At 38.8% G+C, this 14,679-nt stretch overlaps 1 protein-coding gene across 3 annotated transcripts in view; it reads right to left on the bottom strand.

Annotated features, from left to right (window-relative positions):
* The window catches only part of CFAP43 (cilia and flagella associated protein 43), an 83,348-nt gene that overhangs the window by 23,620 nt on the left and 45,049 nt on the right, over positions 1–14,679 (bottom strand). For all 3 annotated transcript variants that reach the window (XM_073240469.1, XM_073240470.1, XM_017660481.3), the window contains exons 20-22: positions 5,479–5,604; positions 1,847–1,951; positions 708–824 (exon numbers count right to left, since the gene is read on the bottom strand). In XM_073240469.1, the coding sequence (XP_073096570.1) occupies positions 708–824; positions 1,847–1,951; positions 5,479–5,604 (348 nt within the window). The remainder of the gene's footprint in view (positions 1–707; positions 825–1,846; positions 1,952–5,478; positions 5,605–14,679) is intronic.

The following is a 14,679-nucleotide window of genomic DNA, read 5'->3' as shown; positions in this document are numbered from 1 at the left end:
TAGATAGTATGTAATTTATATTTTTCTGTCAGGATGACAGCTGCCTGTAAATATTTCAAGTCTTTCTTGGTACGTAAGCATTAAAATATAACCACTCTTCATATTTTGCAAAGGAACTTATTCACATAGGACTGGTGGGTGTAGATTAAGAAGAACTAAGTATGCCTTCATTTTAGATTTCAGAAAAAGAATGGATGCAAAGTTCTCACCAAAAAAATCTTACACTAATGGGGCAGTGTTTTTTTTTTTTTTACTAGTTTAATAGAGATTGCTGCTTAGAAAAGCAAAACCTGGAACTGCTCTAGGAAAACCATAATTCCATCAAAAAAGATACCAGTTCATTTTTGGTCAATTATCATAGAAAATAATCCCTAATTGATAAGAAAAGATAAAAAAAAGAATGGGTGGATGAAGACAATTTCTGACCAGGACAAGAACAAAACCTCAAATCTCATTTTTAAAGCGTATCCTCATATTTGATGGCTAGCCAGTGTCATACAGGATATAGGCTTCTTGACTTATTGTGGATTTAGCTCTTATGTCCATTAGAATATATTTTACAAATTAACAAGGATTTAAAGTATAAATACAAACAGTATCTAAACTTAAGTTGTATCCCAGTTCAAATTTGTATGAAGGAGACTCTGAAATAAAGCACATCACTTATGTAAACACACACACACACACACACACACACATAATTGTACTTTACGACACTCTGTTTCAATCTTCTTTTGCTGCAAAACTCTCTTCAATTCTTTCAACTCTTCACCTGTGCGTTCTTTCATTGGGAAGTTCTCAACCACACAGGGGATGTGAAAGCACTTGAAAAAAAAAGCAAGATGAAATAAACCCATTTTTAGGACAATTGTGTATATATGGGGTGAAGTGTGTCAGGGGGTATTTTCCCTGATTAAAATTAATTCATAGGTTATCATACATGAGTGAAATTGACAATGGAAACTTTCTTCAAAATAAAACAATGTTTGCCATTAATATTGGTATAAACCTTGCATGAAATACAGTGCTTTTGTGACAGATTTATTTCTACAGTAGGGATTCTGAACTAGGGTGATTTTGCTAGCTCTGACCCCCTCCTCCCCAACCCTCAGGGACATTTGGTAATGTCTGGAGACATTTTTGATTTTCACTAATGGGGGTATTGGATGCTACTGGGGTCTAGTAGATAGAGGCCAGGAATGTTACAAAGCATACTATAATACACAACAAAGAATTATCCAGCCCAAAATGTGCCACTGTTGAGAAATCCAAGCAATAATCACATAAATGTAGGGTGACCATGTAGTTCATTATCCAGATGCGGGTCATATTTGAAAGTGAAAAGGTACTGTTAATAGTTACTCTAGGACCACAGGCATGAACTGACTTTTGGTCACCCTACACAAAGAAGGAAATTGTGTTGGAAGGAGTCTCAATGAAAAACAACCCTTTGGAGAATGTGAAGGCAGGTACAGGTAGAAATATGAACAATTTTATGTGTAGTTTTCAATCTGAGAAATGGGAGCGAGGTACCTTTTGGAATAGACATTGTAAGACCTGGATGCAGGTAGTGTCTTAGCAGGAAGAGGGGAAGAGGTGCTGAGACAGATCTTAAGAGATGCCGACTTGGAAGCACAGGGGTACTGAGCATAGAGGGAAGAATGAGACAAGAGAAAATAACATAGCAAGGTGAAAGTACAGGAAAGGCACAGCATGATTTGAATGCTTTTCTATATATGAATTTTCTTAAAATTACAAATGTTCTTTGTAAACATTTTCTGCCATGAGACCTTTCAATGAAAATCCTCATTAGCAAAGATGTTATAGCTGGAGTTCTACCCATTACCTTAAGAGCTCTACCCTTCACAGCCATTGAATTCCAGCATTCTTCTTTAATAAGTTGAGCTAAATGTCTCTTGGCTAGGTTATGCATCTCTATATCCTTTCTTATCTTGAAGAACATAGATTAAGGGAAGAAATAAAAGTTAAAATATGGCTTGTGAAAAAAAAAGATCTCAATTGTAAATTTGACAACCAGTTATGGCTACACACTTAGAGTTTGATCTTTTCCCTGCATGGCGAGCTGCCCTGCACTGAGATGCGTCAACCTTTCTTGGAGGGCCTTTCCTGAAGTTTAGAGGCTTTGGATTTCCTTCCTGGGGATGAGGGTATTAACACAAACTCCTCCAAGGGGAGGCAGGTCTACACACCAGCCCATGGAGGTGTGAGGACTGGTGCAGAGCCATGGTGGGCTGGATAGCTAACACACACATTATCACAGATTTGGTGGGTTGGTGCGGGGCAAGGAAGTGAGCTCACTGTGCCAAGTCTTCCTGTTTTATTAGAGAAGTTTGAAATTTGTATTTTTATGAAACTGCAGGGGATCTAAATGTTGTCTTAATTCTTGTCAACGCATATTTGAAATGCTAGTTTGTGACCTCTGTCTTGGAGTCTTTAACTGCACTTAATTCTATTATTTATGCCCACCATAAAATGAATGTTCTACTACTCTTGGGAATCACATGATTTATGTTTTTCCATTTAGGAACATATGTGTTACCTCAATTAGTTTTATCTGCTTAAGTATCTGTACTTAATAGTCACATGATAGTTATTTTACTTTAATATAGTTTGCTGAAAGACCTGATATGAAAGTGAGCCAAACAGTCTTTAGTCCTTAGGATCCTCTTCAAAACCTTTTTTTTTGCATTTCACTTTGTTGGCAGAATTATTAGAAAACTAGCTAAAAATAATGTACTCCAGATTAGAAAATATCCTATTCATTCATTCATTTATGTTTATTATTATGTGATCAAATAGCTTTGTTTAATTTGCATTTTCTTTATCCATCAAGATGCCAATGGATAAAATGTCTAATACAGTCTTAAATGATTTTTCTTAAGTAAACAGCTGTTTTGTCAGAACTGCCTGATTCCCACCCCACCTGACCCCCCCCTCTCCACTGCTTAGGCTATTTGATCAACCCCTCCAGACTTGGTCCCTAATACTGTGTCCAGATTGTCATTTCAGCATTTAGGTCTTTTCCCTATTGTTGAGATCCTGGCTGAGGCTGGCTAGTAGCCTGGTCCCTTTAGGACTAGGATCCTTGACTGGTAGGTGCCACTAACTCTTGCCAGGGGCTAGTATTCTCCCTAATGGGCTGAAGCCAGCTAGGTTTAGGTGTCATTTGCTCATATTGTTCTGTTATGGACCATCCGGTTCCACTTTCACACCCAGTCTGGGGCTGATGTCTTTTCAGAAACCCTGAGCTCAGGAAAAATAAATAATATGGAGGAAACGGGCATGTGAAGAGTCTTTTTCTGCACTGCAACCTGCCTCGGGGGATCAAGGAGGCTTCTTAAGGAGTGCACAGGACTTGGATAAGCAGCAGGGGGCATCTGGGGCAGAGGCACAGGGTAGGGGTGAGGTGAGCTGGGTGGGTTCGTCAGTGGTCAGTAGGTCACAGGCCAGAGGAGTAGGTTTCTGGGGCTGAAAGGTCAGACATGGGCTGGAAGAGACAAGCAACAGTTGGAATTAGTGTGGGGGCAGGCACCCAACACAAACTCACTGCAGAGTGGTCAAGCTGAATGATATGGGAGAGCCTAGCTAGTGTCAGAACAGGAGAGTACATTCAAGGCCTGAATGAAGCCAGGGCCAAGGAAGAAGAGCCTGAACCCTTGGGCAGACAGGGAGCACTTCCTGGCTCTTACATGAATTGTGGGAGCTTCGCCAAGTGACTCTAGCTCTGAAGCCTCAGTTTGCTCAAGTGGGGAGAACAATAACCTATGTTTTTAGATTGTTGTGATGGTCAAAATATATAGCACTCAAAAAGCCTATTTGTTATAATAAGAAAATGGGATTATTTCTAACAGATTTCTATTGCAAATAGAATAACAAAAGCCAAATTCTTAACCGTGATGTATAAGATCTTCAGAGCTGGCCTCTGCCTACCTCCTCCACCTCATTCCAGGGGCTCTCCCCTGCACACTGTGCTACAGCCTCTCTGCCTCTCTGTTCCCAGAATACTCTGAGCCATTTCTGCCTCAGGGCCTTTGCTCTTGCTGCTCCCTTTGCCTGGTATTCTCTTCCCCCAGATCTTTGCTTAGCCAGCTCCTTCTCTTCTCTTAGTTCCCAATGAAATGCCACCCCTTTAAAATAGTCTTTGACCAAGAAGTAGATCCCCCACTTCAATCACAGCATTGAGTTCATTTCCATCTTATAACAGACAGATTTGTTATGGTCTATCTTCTCTGCCAGATTAGCTTGGGATCTATCTGTCTTATTCATGTATCCCCAGCACCCGCAATAGTGCCTGGCACATAATAGGTGTTAAATAAATGTTGTGGAACAGATGAATGGATGGATGGATGATCATCCTTGAGTCAGGAGGATCAAGGAGGCTTTTGGTCCTGATTTTATTATCCAATATATTTCCTTTCATTCTCAGCCTCATGTCATTCGCCATTTGACAAATATGCTTCATTTCTATATCTTCACCCCAGTCATTAATACACATGTCTAACAGGACAGAGTCCTGGGGCACATGATTAGAAATTTCTTTCCTAGAGACATCAAAAATAATCAGCCTTTTTTTGGTGTATTTGTTTAACAAACTATAATCTTGAGTCCAGGTATATATTTCATGCTCTTGTTCAAAGGAAACAATATTTTTATAGTTGCACACTCAAAAAATCAAATGTACTGTGTAGGTTGAGAAATAGGCAGTTTAACAACATCCTGTGTAAAACACAATTAGGGTTTTACCTAAAATAAAATCCATATGAGTAAACAATGTGATATGACTGCCACAAAAGACGAAACCCCACCCCCATTACCCCCAACAAAGATACAGCGGCTGAATCTAGAAAAATGGAGGTTTCAGTTCATGCTTTTCTCTAAACTGGACAGCTGATGACTGGAATGCTTTTGTGGGTGCTATAACCAAATATAATGAAATCAGAGGAAAACTGCATGATGATGATGAAGCTACTGAAACTACACTGTATGATGTTCATAGGAGCTGGGATAGTCAACCCAGACAAGGGAAGATACGTAGGGAATGTGGTAATTGCTAATCTCTAAACATGAGTGACCATAGATGGTGTTCAAAAAACAGAAGAATCAGCAAGTAGAGGGAGAAAAATTTCAACTCTGATTAAGAAAGAGCCTACTAAACGGAAGTATCCAAAGTTGGCATGAGGTCGCTAAGGGAATTTCTAAAGCTGTTCAAACTCAGGGTGGAAGGTGGTTACATGAATGTCACCAAGGAAAGACAAACATCAGCTGTCTGGCTTCCACATCCTTTTCTCCCCAAACCCCCAGATTCAGTCATTTCCTGACTCATTCCATTTATGTGTACTAGGGTTGCTTTGTAAACATTATGCTGGGAAAGTTTTTGTTTTATTCTTATTATCCTGGGAATGTTCTCTTTCCTTTTACTTTGTAGCTTTATGGTGCCATCATTAGATTTTTCCACACCTTTGCCACTTCTTCCTCACTTTCATCGTGGAGCCTTTCTAGTTCTTCAAGATCCAGGCCAAATTCCTGTTGCTCTAGTTTTGCAGTATGATGTACTGTTTCATTTTCTTCAATCATATTCAGAACCTGAATTTTCAAGTAGGAAAGGATGGTGTCAAGTAAAGAAGTAATCTTTAAAGGCATGGTTTTCTGATTGTTTTTAGATAGCAATGAATACAAAATACATTCTGTTTATCTAAATGTAACTATCAAGTAAAGAATTTGGTTATGGGCTTATTGTGGTTATATTTAAGTTTTAAGGCTTAATCCTTAGAATTTCATTTATCTAAAAGTAACAACAAAAATGTGTAAATTCATTACTTCACTGAATGATATTAACAAATTATTGATATTTAGGTGTGTTAATGATATTGTAGTTATCTGTTTTAAGAATTCTTATCTTTTGGAGATACATTCTTAAATAATTAAAGATGAAATGGTATGATATTTGGGATTTACTTCAAAATAATCAGAAGGGATAATGGATAGGGATAGAGGTGAAACACTATTGGCCACTGCATACATTATATTATATTGTCATCCTCTCTCCTCTTATATATATTTGAGCATTTCCATAATAAAAATTATCTTTAAAAGTGTATGACTTAAAAAAACTCAGAGGCAAAGGTTACATATTGCAACAAATAAAAGTTATAAAAATGGAAATGTAATCATCATGTACCATGTGGCTTAGCTTTGAAGAATAGTTACATAACTGTAAAATACTCAGTGTGCATACTGAGTATGGATTTTTGTGTAAGTGTAGTGGGAGGAGGTAGTATAAAAGAACCTACACACTCATCTTCCATACCAAGAAGCCCATAGTTAGTGTCAAAATAAAAATATCAAAAAAATAGCAGTATTAAAAGGACTATTCAGAAAGAAGGAGTAAATATCCCAACAAAAAAGCTGAAAGAATTGAAAACAGTTACCACAGGAATGCAGAAACAAAGCACAACAGTGCTGTGGCTTTAAAAACATTATTTTTAATTGTGTAACTTGTTATTGAATTTGTAAAAATGTAAACATAATACTTTGATAAAAATAAGTACTAAAAAACAACACTCAGTATTTGAGGAAGACAGAGAAAAAAACACCTGTTTTTGAGGAGCGGAGCCAAGACGGTGGCGTGAGTAGAGCAGCAGAAATCTCCTCCCAAAACCACATTTATCTATGAAAATATAACAAAGACAACTCTTCCTAAAATAGAGACCAGAGGACACAGGACAACATCCAGACCACATCCACACCTGCGAGAACCCAGCGCCTCACGAAGGGGGTAAGATACAAGCCCCGGCCTGGCGGGACCCGAGCGCCCCTCCCCTTAGCTCCCGGAGGGAGGAGAGGAGCCAGCAGGGAGGGAGAGGGAGCCCAGGACTGCTGAACACACAGACCCAGCCATCCAGACCAGGGTGCAGAAACAGTGCATGCGTGGGGTCTTGGATACTAGGGAAACAGGGAAGCAAGACCGGTGAGCGGGTGCCTGAGACTGGTGCCTGAGGACAAAGAAAATTGTGCGTTTTTCTTTTTTTTTAAAAATTATTTATGTTAATTTTTAGTTTTTATTTTATTTTATTTTATTTTGTTGTTGCTATTGTTGTTTTGGTTTGGAGAGTGCTTTTTGGGAGTCTTAAAGGGGCAGGGCATGACACTTAGTCCAGAGGCAGGGAATCTGGGGATCTCTGGGCACTCTAACCCCCTGGGCAGCAGGGAGCACAGAGGCCCCTTACGGAGATAAATAGCCTCCCAGCCGCTCCCCCTCCAATGGGGCTCCACCATTTTGGGGCAGCAGCCCGAGCCAGGCCACGCCCACAGCAACAGCAGAGATAAACTCCATAGCAGCCTGGCAGGAAGCAGAAGCCCTGTCTGAGCACAGCTGCCCAGCACAAGCCACTAGAGGTCGCTATTCTCCCAGGAGAGGAAGGTCACAAACCAACAAGAAGGGAAGCTCTTCCAGCGGTCACTCGTACCAGCTCTGCAAACTATCTCTATCACCATGAAAAGGCAAAACTACAGGCAGTCAAAGATCACAGAGACAACACCTGAGGAGGACACAGACCTAACCAGTCTTCCTGAAAAAGAATTCAAAATAAAAATCATGAACATGCTGACGGAGATGCAGAGAAAAATGCAAGAGCAATGGGATGAAGTCCGGAGGAAGATCACAGATGTCAGGAAGGTAATAACAGAAGTGAAACAATCCCTGGAAGGATTTATAAGCAGAATGGATAAGATGCAAGAGGCCATTGAAGGAATAGAAACCAGAGAACAGGAACGTATAGAAGCTGACATAGAGAGAGATAAAAGGATCTCCAGGAACAAAACAATACTAAGAGAACTATGTGACCAATCCAAAAGGAACAATATCTGTATTATAGGGGTACCAGAAGAAGAAGAGAGAGGAAAAGGGACAGAAAGTCTCTTTGGAGAAATAATTGCTGAAAACTTCCCCAAACTGGGGGAGGAAATAATCGAACAGACCACGGAAATACACAGAACCTCCAACAGAAAAAGGATCCAAGGAGGACAACACCAAGACACATAATAATTAAAATGGCAAGGATCAAGGACAAGGAAAGAGTTTTAAAGGCAGCTAGAGAGAAAAAGGTCACCTATAAAGGAAAACCCATCAGGCTAACATCAGACTTCTCGACAGAAACCCTACGGGCCAGAAGAGAATGGCATGATATATTTAATGTAATGAAACAGAAGGGCCTTGAACCAAGGATACTGTATCCAGCATGACTATCATTTAAATATGATGGCGGGATTAAACAATTCCCAAACAAGCAAAAGCTGAGGGAATTTGCTCCCCACAAACCACCTCTACAGGGCATCCTACAGGGACTGCTCTAGATGGGAGCACTCCTAAAAAGAGCACAGAACAAAACACACAACATATGAAGAATAGAGGAGGAGGAATAAGAAGGGAGAGAAGAAAAGAATCTCCAGACAGTGTATATAACAGCTCAATAAGTGAGCTAAGTTAGGCAGTAAGATACTAAAGAGGCTAACCTTGAACCTTTGGTAACCATGAATTTAAAGCCTGCAATGGCAATAAGTACATATCTTTCAATAGTCACCCTAAATGTAAATGGACTGAATGCACCAATCAAAAGACACAGAGTAATAGAATGGATAAAAAAAGCAAGACCCACCTATATGCTGCTTACAAGACACTCACCTCAAACCCAAAGACATGTACAGACTAAAAGTCAAGAGATGGAAAAACATATTTCAGGCAAACAACAGTGAGAAGAAAGAAGGGGTTGCAGTACTAATATCAGACAAAATAGACTTCAAAACAAAGAAAGTAACAAGAGATAAAGAAGGACACTACATAATGATAAAGGGCTCAGTCCAACAAGAGGATATAACCATTCTAAATATATATGCACCCAACACATGAGCACCAGCATATGTGGAACAAATACTAACAGAACTAAAGAGGGAAATAGACTGCAATGCATTCATTTTAGGAGACTTCAACACACCACTCACCCCAAAGGACAGATCCACCGGGCAGAAAATAAGTAAGGACACACAGGCACTGAACAAGACACTAGAACAGATGGACCTAATAGACATCTATAGAACTCTACATCCAAAAGCAACAGGATATGCATTCTTCTCAAGTGCACATGGAACATTCTCCAGAATAGACCACATACTAGCTCACAAAAAGAGCCTCAGTAAATTCCAAAATATTGAAATTCTACCAACCAATTTTTCAGACCACAAAGGTATAAAACTAGAAATAAATTCTACAAAGAAAACAAAAAGACTCTTCCAGCGGTCACTCGTACCAGCTCTGCAAACTATCTCTATCACCATGAAAAGGCAAAACTACAGGCAGTCAAAGATCACAGAGACAACACCTGAGGAGGACACAGACCTAACAACATGGAGGCTTAACAACATGCTTCTAAATAATCAATGGATCAATGAACAAATCAAAATAGAGATCAAGGAACATATAGGAACAAATGACAACAACAACACAAAGCCCCAACTTCTGTGGGACGCAGCGAAAGCAGTCTTAAGAGGAAAGTATATAGCGATCCAGGCACACTTGAAGAAGGAAGAACAATCCCAAATGAATAATCTATCATCACAATTATCGAAACTGGAAAAAGAAGAACAAATGAGGCCTAAAGTCAGCAGAAGGAGGGACATAATAAAGATCAGAGAAGATATAAACAAAATTGAGAAGAATAAAACAATAGCAAAAATCAACAAAACCAAGAGCTGGTTCTTTGAGAAAATAAACAAAATAGATAAGCCTCTAGCCAAACTTATTAAGAGAAAAAGAGAATCAACACAAATCAACAGAATCAGAAATGAGAATGGAAAAATCACGACAGAGTCCACAGAAATACAAAGAATTATTAAAGACTACTATGAAAACCTATATGCCAACAAGCTGGAAAACCTAGAAGAAATGGACAACTTCCTAGAAAAATACAACCTCCCAAGACTGACCAAGGAAGAAACACAAAAGTTAAACAAACCAATTATGAGCAAAGAAATTGAAATGGTAATCTAAAAACTACCCAAGAACAAAACCCCGCGGCCAGAGGGATTTACCTCGGAATTTTATCAGACACACAGAGAAGACATAATACCCATTCTCCTTAAAGTGTTCCAAAATATAGAAGAGGAGGGAATACTCCCAAACTTATTCTATGAAGCCAACATCACCCTAATACCAAAACCAGGCAAAGACCCCACCAAAAAGGAAAATTACAGACCAATATCCCTGATGAATGTAGATGCAAAAATACTCAATAAAATATTAGCAAACAGAATTCAACAGTATATCAAAAGGATCATACACCATGACCAAGTGGGATTCATCCCAGGGATGCAAGGATGGTACAACAATCGAAAATCCATCAACATCATCCACCACATCAACAAAAAGAAAGACAAAAACCACATGATCATCTCCATAGATGCTGAAAAAGCATTTGACAAAATTCAACATCCATTCATGATAAAAACTCTCAGCAAAATGGGAATAGAGGGCAAGTACCTCAACATAATAAAGGCCATATATCATAAACCCACAGCCAACATTATACTGAACAGCGAGAAGCTGAAAGCATTTCCTCTGAGATCAGGAACTAGACAGGGATGCCCACTCTCCCCACTGTTATTTAACATAGTACTGGAGGTCCTAGCCACGGCAATCAGACAAAACAAAGAAATACAAGGAATCCAGATTGGTAAAGAAGTTGTTAAACTGTCACTATTTGCAGATGATATGATACTGTACATAAAAAACCCTAAAGACTCCACTCCAAAACTACTAGAACTGATATCAGAATACAGCAAAGTTGCAGGATACAAAATTAACACACAGAAATCTGTAGCTTTCCTATACACTAACAATGAACCAATAGAAAGAGAAATCAGGAAAACAATTCCATTCACAATTGCACCAAAAAGAATAAAATACCTAGGAATAAACCTAACCAAAGAAGTGAAAGACCTATACCCTGAAAACTACAAGTCACTCTTAAGAGAAATTAAAGGGGACACTAACAAATGGAAACTCATCCCATGCTCATGGCTAGGAAGAATTAATATCGTCAAAATGGCCATCCTGCCCAAAGCAATATACAGATTTAATGCAATCCCTCTCAAATTACCAGCAACATTCTTCAATGAACTGGAGCAAATAATTCAAAAATTCATATGGAAACACCAAAGACCCCGAATAGCCAAAGCAATCCTGAAAAAGAAGAATAAAGTAGGGGGGATCTCACTCCCCAACTTCAAGCTCTACTACAAAGCCATAGTAATCAAGACAATTTGGTACTGGCACAAGAACAGAGCCACAGACCAGTGGAACAGATTAGAGACTCCAGAAATTAACCCAAACATATATGGTCAATTAATATATGATAGAGGAGCCATGGACATACAATGGCGAAATGTCAGTCTCTTCAACAGATGGTGCTGGCAAAACTGGACAGCTACATGTAGGAGAATGAAACTGGACCATTGTCTAACCCCATACACAAAAGTAAATTCAAAATGGATCAAAGACCTGAATGTAAGTCATGAAACCATTAAACTCGTGGAGAAAAACATAGGCAAAAACCTCTTAGACATAAACATGAGTGACCTCTTCTTGAACATATCTCCCCAGGCAAGGAAAACAACAGCAAAAATGAACAAATGGGACTATATTAAGCTCAAAAGCTTCTGTACAGCAAAAGACACCATCAATAGAACAAAAAGGAACCATACAGTATGGGAGAATATATTTGTAAATGACAGATCTGATAAAGTCTTGATGTCCAGAATATATAAAGAGCTCACATGCCTCAACAAAGAAAAAACAAATAATCCAATTAAAAAATGGGCAGAGGAACTGAACAGACAGTTCTCCAAAAAAGAAATACAGATGGCCAACAGACACATGAAAAGATGCTCCACATCGCTAATTATCAGAGAAATGCAAATTAAAACTACAATGAGATATCACCTCACACCAGTAAGGATGGCTGCCATCCAAAAGACAAACAACAACAAATGTTGGCGAGGCTGTGGAGAAAGGGGAACCCTCCTACACTGTTGGTGGGAATGTAAATTAGTTCAACCATTGTGGAAAGCAGTATGGAGGTTCATCAAAATGCTCAAAACAGACCTGCCATTTGACCCAGGAATTCCACTCCTAGGAATTTACCCTAGGAACGCAGCAATCAAGTTTGAGAAAGACAGATGCACCCCTATGTTTATTGCAGCACTATTTACAATAGCCAAGAATTGGAAGCAACCTAAATGTCCATTGGTAGATGAATGGATAAAGAAGATGTGGTACATATACACAATGGAGTACTACTCAGCCATAAGAAGAGGGAAAATACTACATTTGCAGCAACATGGATGGAGCTGGAGGGTATTATGCTCAGTGAAATAAGCCAAGCGGAGAAAGAGAAATACCAAATGATTTCACTCATCTGTGGAGTATAAGAATAAAGGAAAAACTGAAGGAACAAAACAGCAGCGGAATTACAGAACCCAAAAATGGACTCCAATGAGTTCTACACAATGGTATAAAGGGCATATCAAAGTGTGGGCAAAGGGTCTGTTTGTGTTTATACAGAAGATCAAAGCCTAATTTGGCTACCCAGAAAATGAACTAAGATACAATATGAAGAAGAACTTCCAACATCAGCACTCTCTGGAAGACTCATACCAGAAGATGATCATCAAAAAACCTCCACAAAGATCCAGACGATGCTGCAGTTGTAGCTGCATCCATCCCACCATTTCCTGGACTTGCCATTGGAATGAAGAAGGAGATATCTAAGCTGGCCTGTGCATACAGTAAAACAACAAATTTGACTGGATCTATAGTGTTGGAACTCAACCAAGAATTAGGAGAAGTGCAAGCTGTAGCGCTCCAAAATCTTACAACTACAGACTATCTATGGTTAAAAGAACATATGGGATGTGAACAGTTCCCAGGAATGGGTTGTTTTAATTTATCTGATTTCTCTCAGACTGTTCAGGTACAGTTGGACAATATCCATCATATCATAGACAAATTTTCACAAATGCCTAGGGTGCCTAACTGGTTTTTTTGGCTTCACTGGAGATGGCTGGTAATTATAGGTCTGCTTTGGTTATGTAACTGTATTCCTATTATGTTAATGTGTGTGCACAATTTAGTTAGTAGTTTAAAACCTATACATGCTTGTTACTCTACGAGAAGATATGTCAAAGAAATAATCAATCCTCCCATGTTTTCTTCCATCTGCTACCTCTATAGCTTTTCTTCTTCCTTCCTAATTACAACCCTTAAATAGAATTTGTGCCTCATATTGAATTTACCGAGTATCATAATTCCTCCAAGTGGTAAAGATACCTCAAGACAAATGCTGGGCATAGAAGCCACAGGGCATAAATCTGCAAAGAAGTAAAAAGCTAACCTTTTCAAACAATATGGCTTCTCTCTCACTTACCAACTTTACATCTCCCTGTATGGCCCCAGAAGATGACTGGTTAGCCAGAGATGGGTAAGATTCCTCAAGGGAGGAACAACCTAAGACAGGCACAGTCGCAGGGGGGCCATCAGGTGAGAAATCGGGGAACAACAGTGGTGAAGCTTAGAACCTCACCCCCCTGTTTTGAGAGAAATCTTCTGCATCCATGGATGTTTTAATGCCCTTGTCTAGCTTGGATTAACACTTAGTCTACAGGCACACACCTGATCATCTACAATTGCTCTCTTACAACACTAAACTATGTTTTCTACCTTTATCTTGCATCTATCTACCACTTCAGCATTTTATTAAAAATAAAAATAATATCTAGATGTTTAGAAGTGCCCGACGTATGTTAAATGTAGAGGTAGTAAAATATCACTTTGTAAATAATCTTTGCTGGTAAAATTTATAGGAAATATTGCTCTTTGGGAATACTCTGTGAACAGTATTGTTCCCTATATTTGTCCAGTAGTTTGGAAGAAGTAGTGGGAGGGGAAAGAACTGCAAAAGGTAATATGCTCACATGTTCATACTTGGACATTTTCAGACAAAATCATTTTTTTGATGTGCATTTTGTTTTCCTTTGTATATAGTGTATATAATTGGACAAATGAGTCCTTTACTTTTGCAACATCTAGTCTCTAGATGTTAAGAGGTTGCCAGTGTATGAGAAAGTAGTTAGTAAAATTAGCACATTTTGTATACTTTGTGTTGAAATTCATAGCAAAGCTTTTTCATAAATGACTTTTCGATAGGAATTTATTCAACCACCTCTAAGCATTACACATGCCTGTACTTGGATTGGTGGTGGAAGGAAGTGAGGTAGGGAAGGGTCCAGGCCAAAATGGTAATATTTAGAAGATACCTCAGATTATAGCCTTTGTTACACATGTGCAATTTTATTTAACAGTGCTGTGTACATAGTGGACAAGTAAGTTCTTACATGACAATATCTAGTCTTTCTAGATATTTAGAAGTGCTTAATATATGTAAAAGTATTAGTAGAATAACACTTATTGTAAATAGCTTTTAAAAACTGATAGGAAATACTGTCTTTGGAAGTGGAATTGTTAAGCCACCTCTCTGAACTGTATATTCTCTGTACTTGTTCATTGGTTTGAGGGAGATGGGAGGTAAGAAATTGCAAAACATGTTTTGC

Source organism: Manis javanica, chromosome 7, assembly GCF_040802235.1.
Source record: "Manis javanica isolate MJ-LG chromosome 7, MJ_LKY, whole genome shotgun sequence".
NCBI lineage: Eukaryota > Metazoa > Chordata > Mammalia > Pholidota > Manidae > Manis > Manis javanica.
The sequence above is the reverse complement of the archived record's forward strand: the minus strand, read 5'-3'. Positions and strand labels throughout refer to the sequence as shown.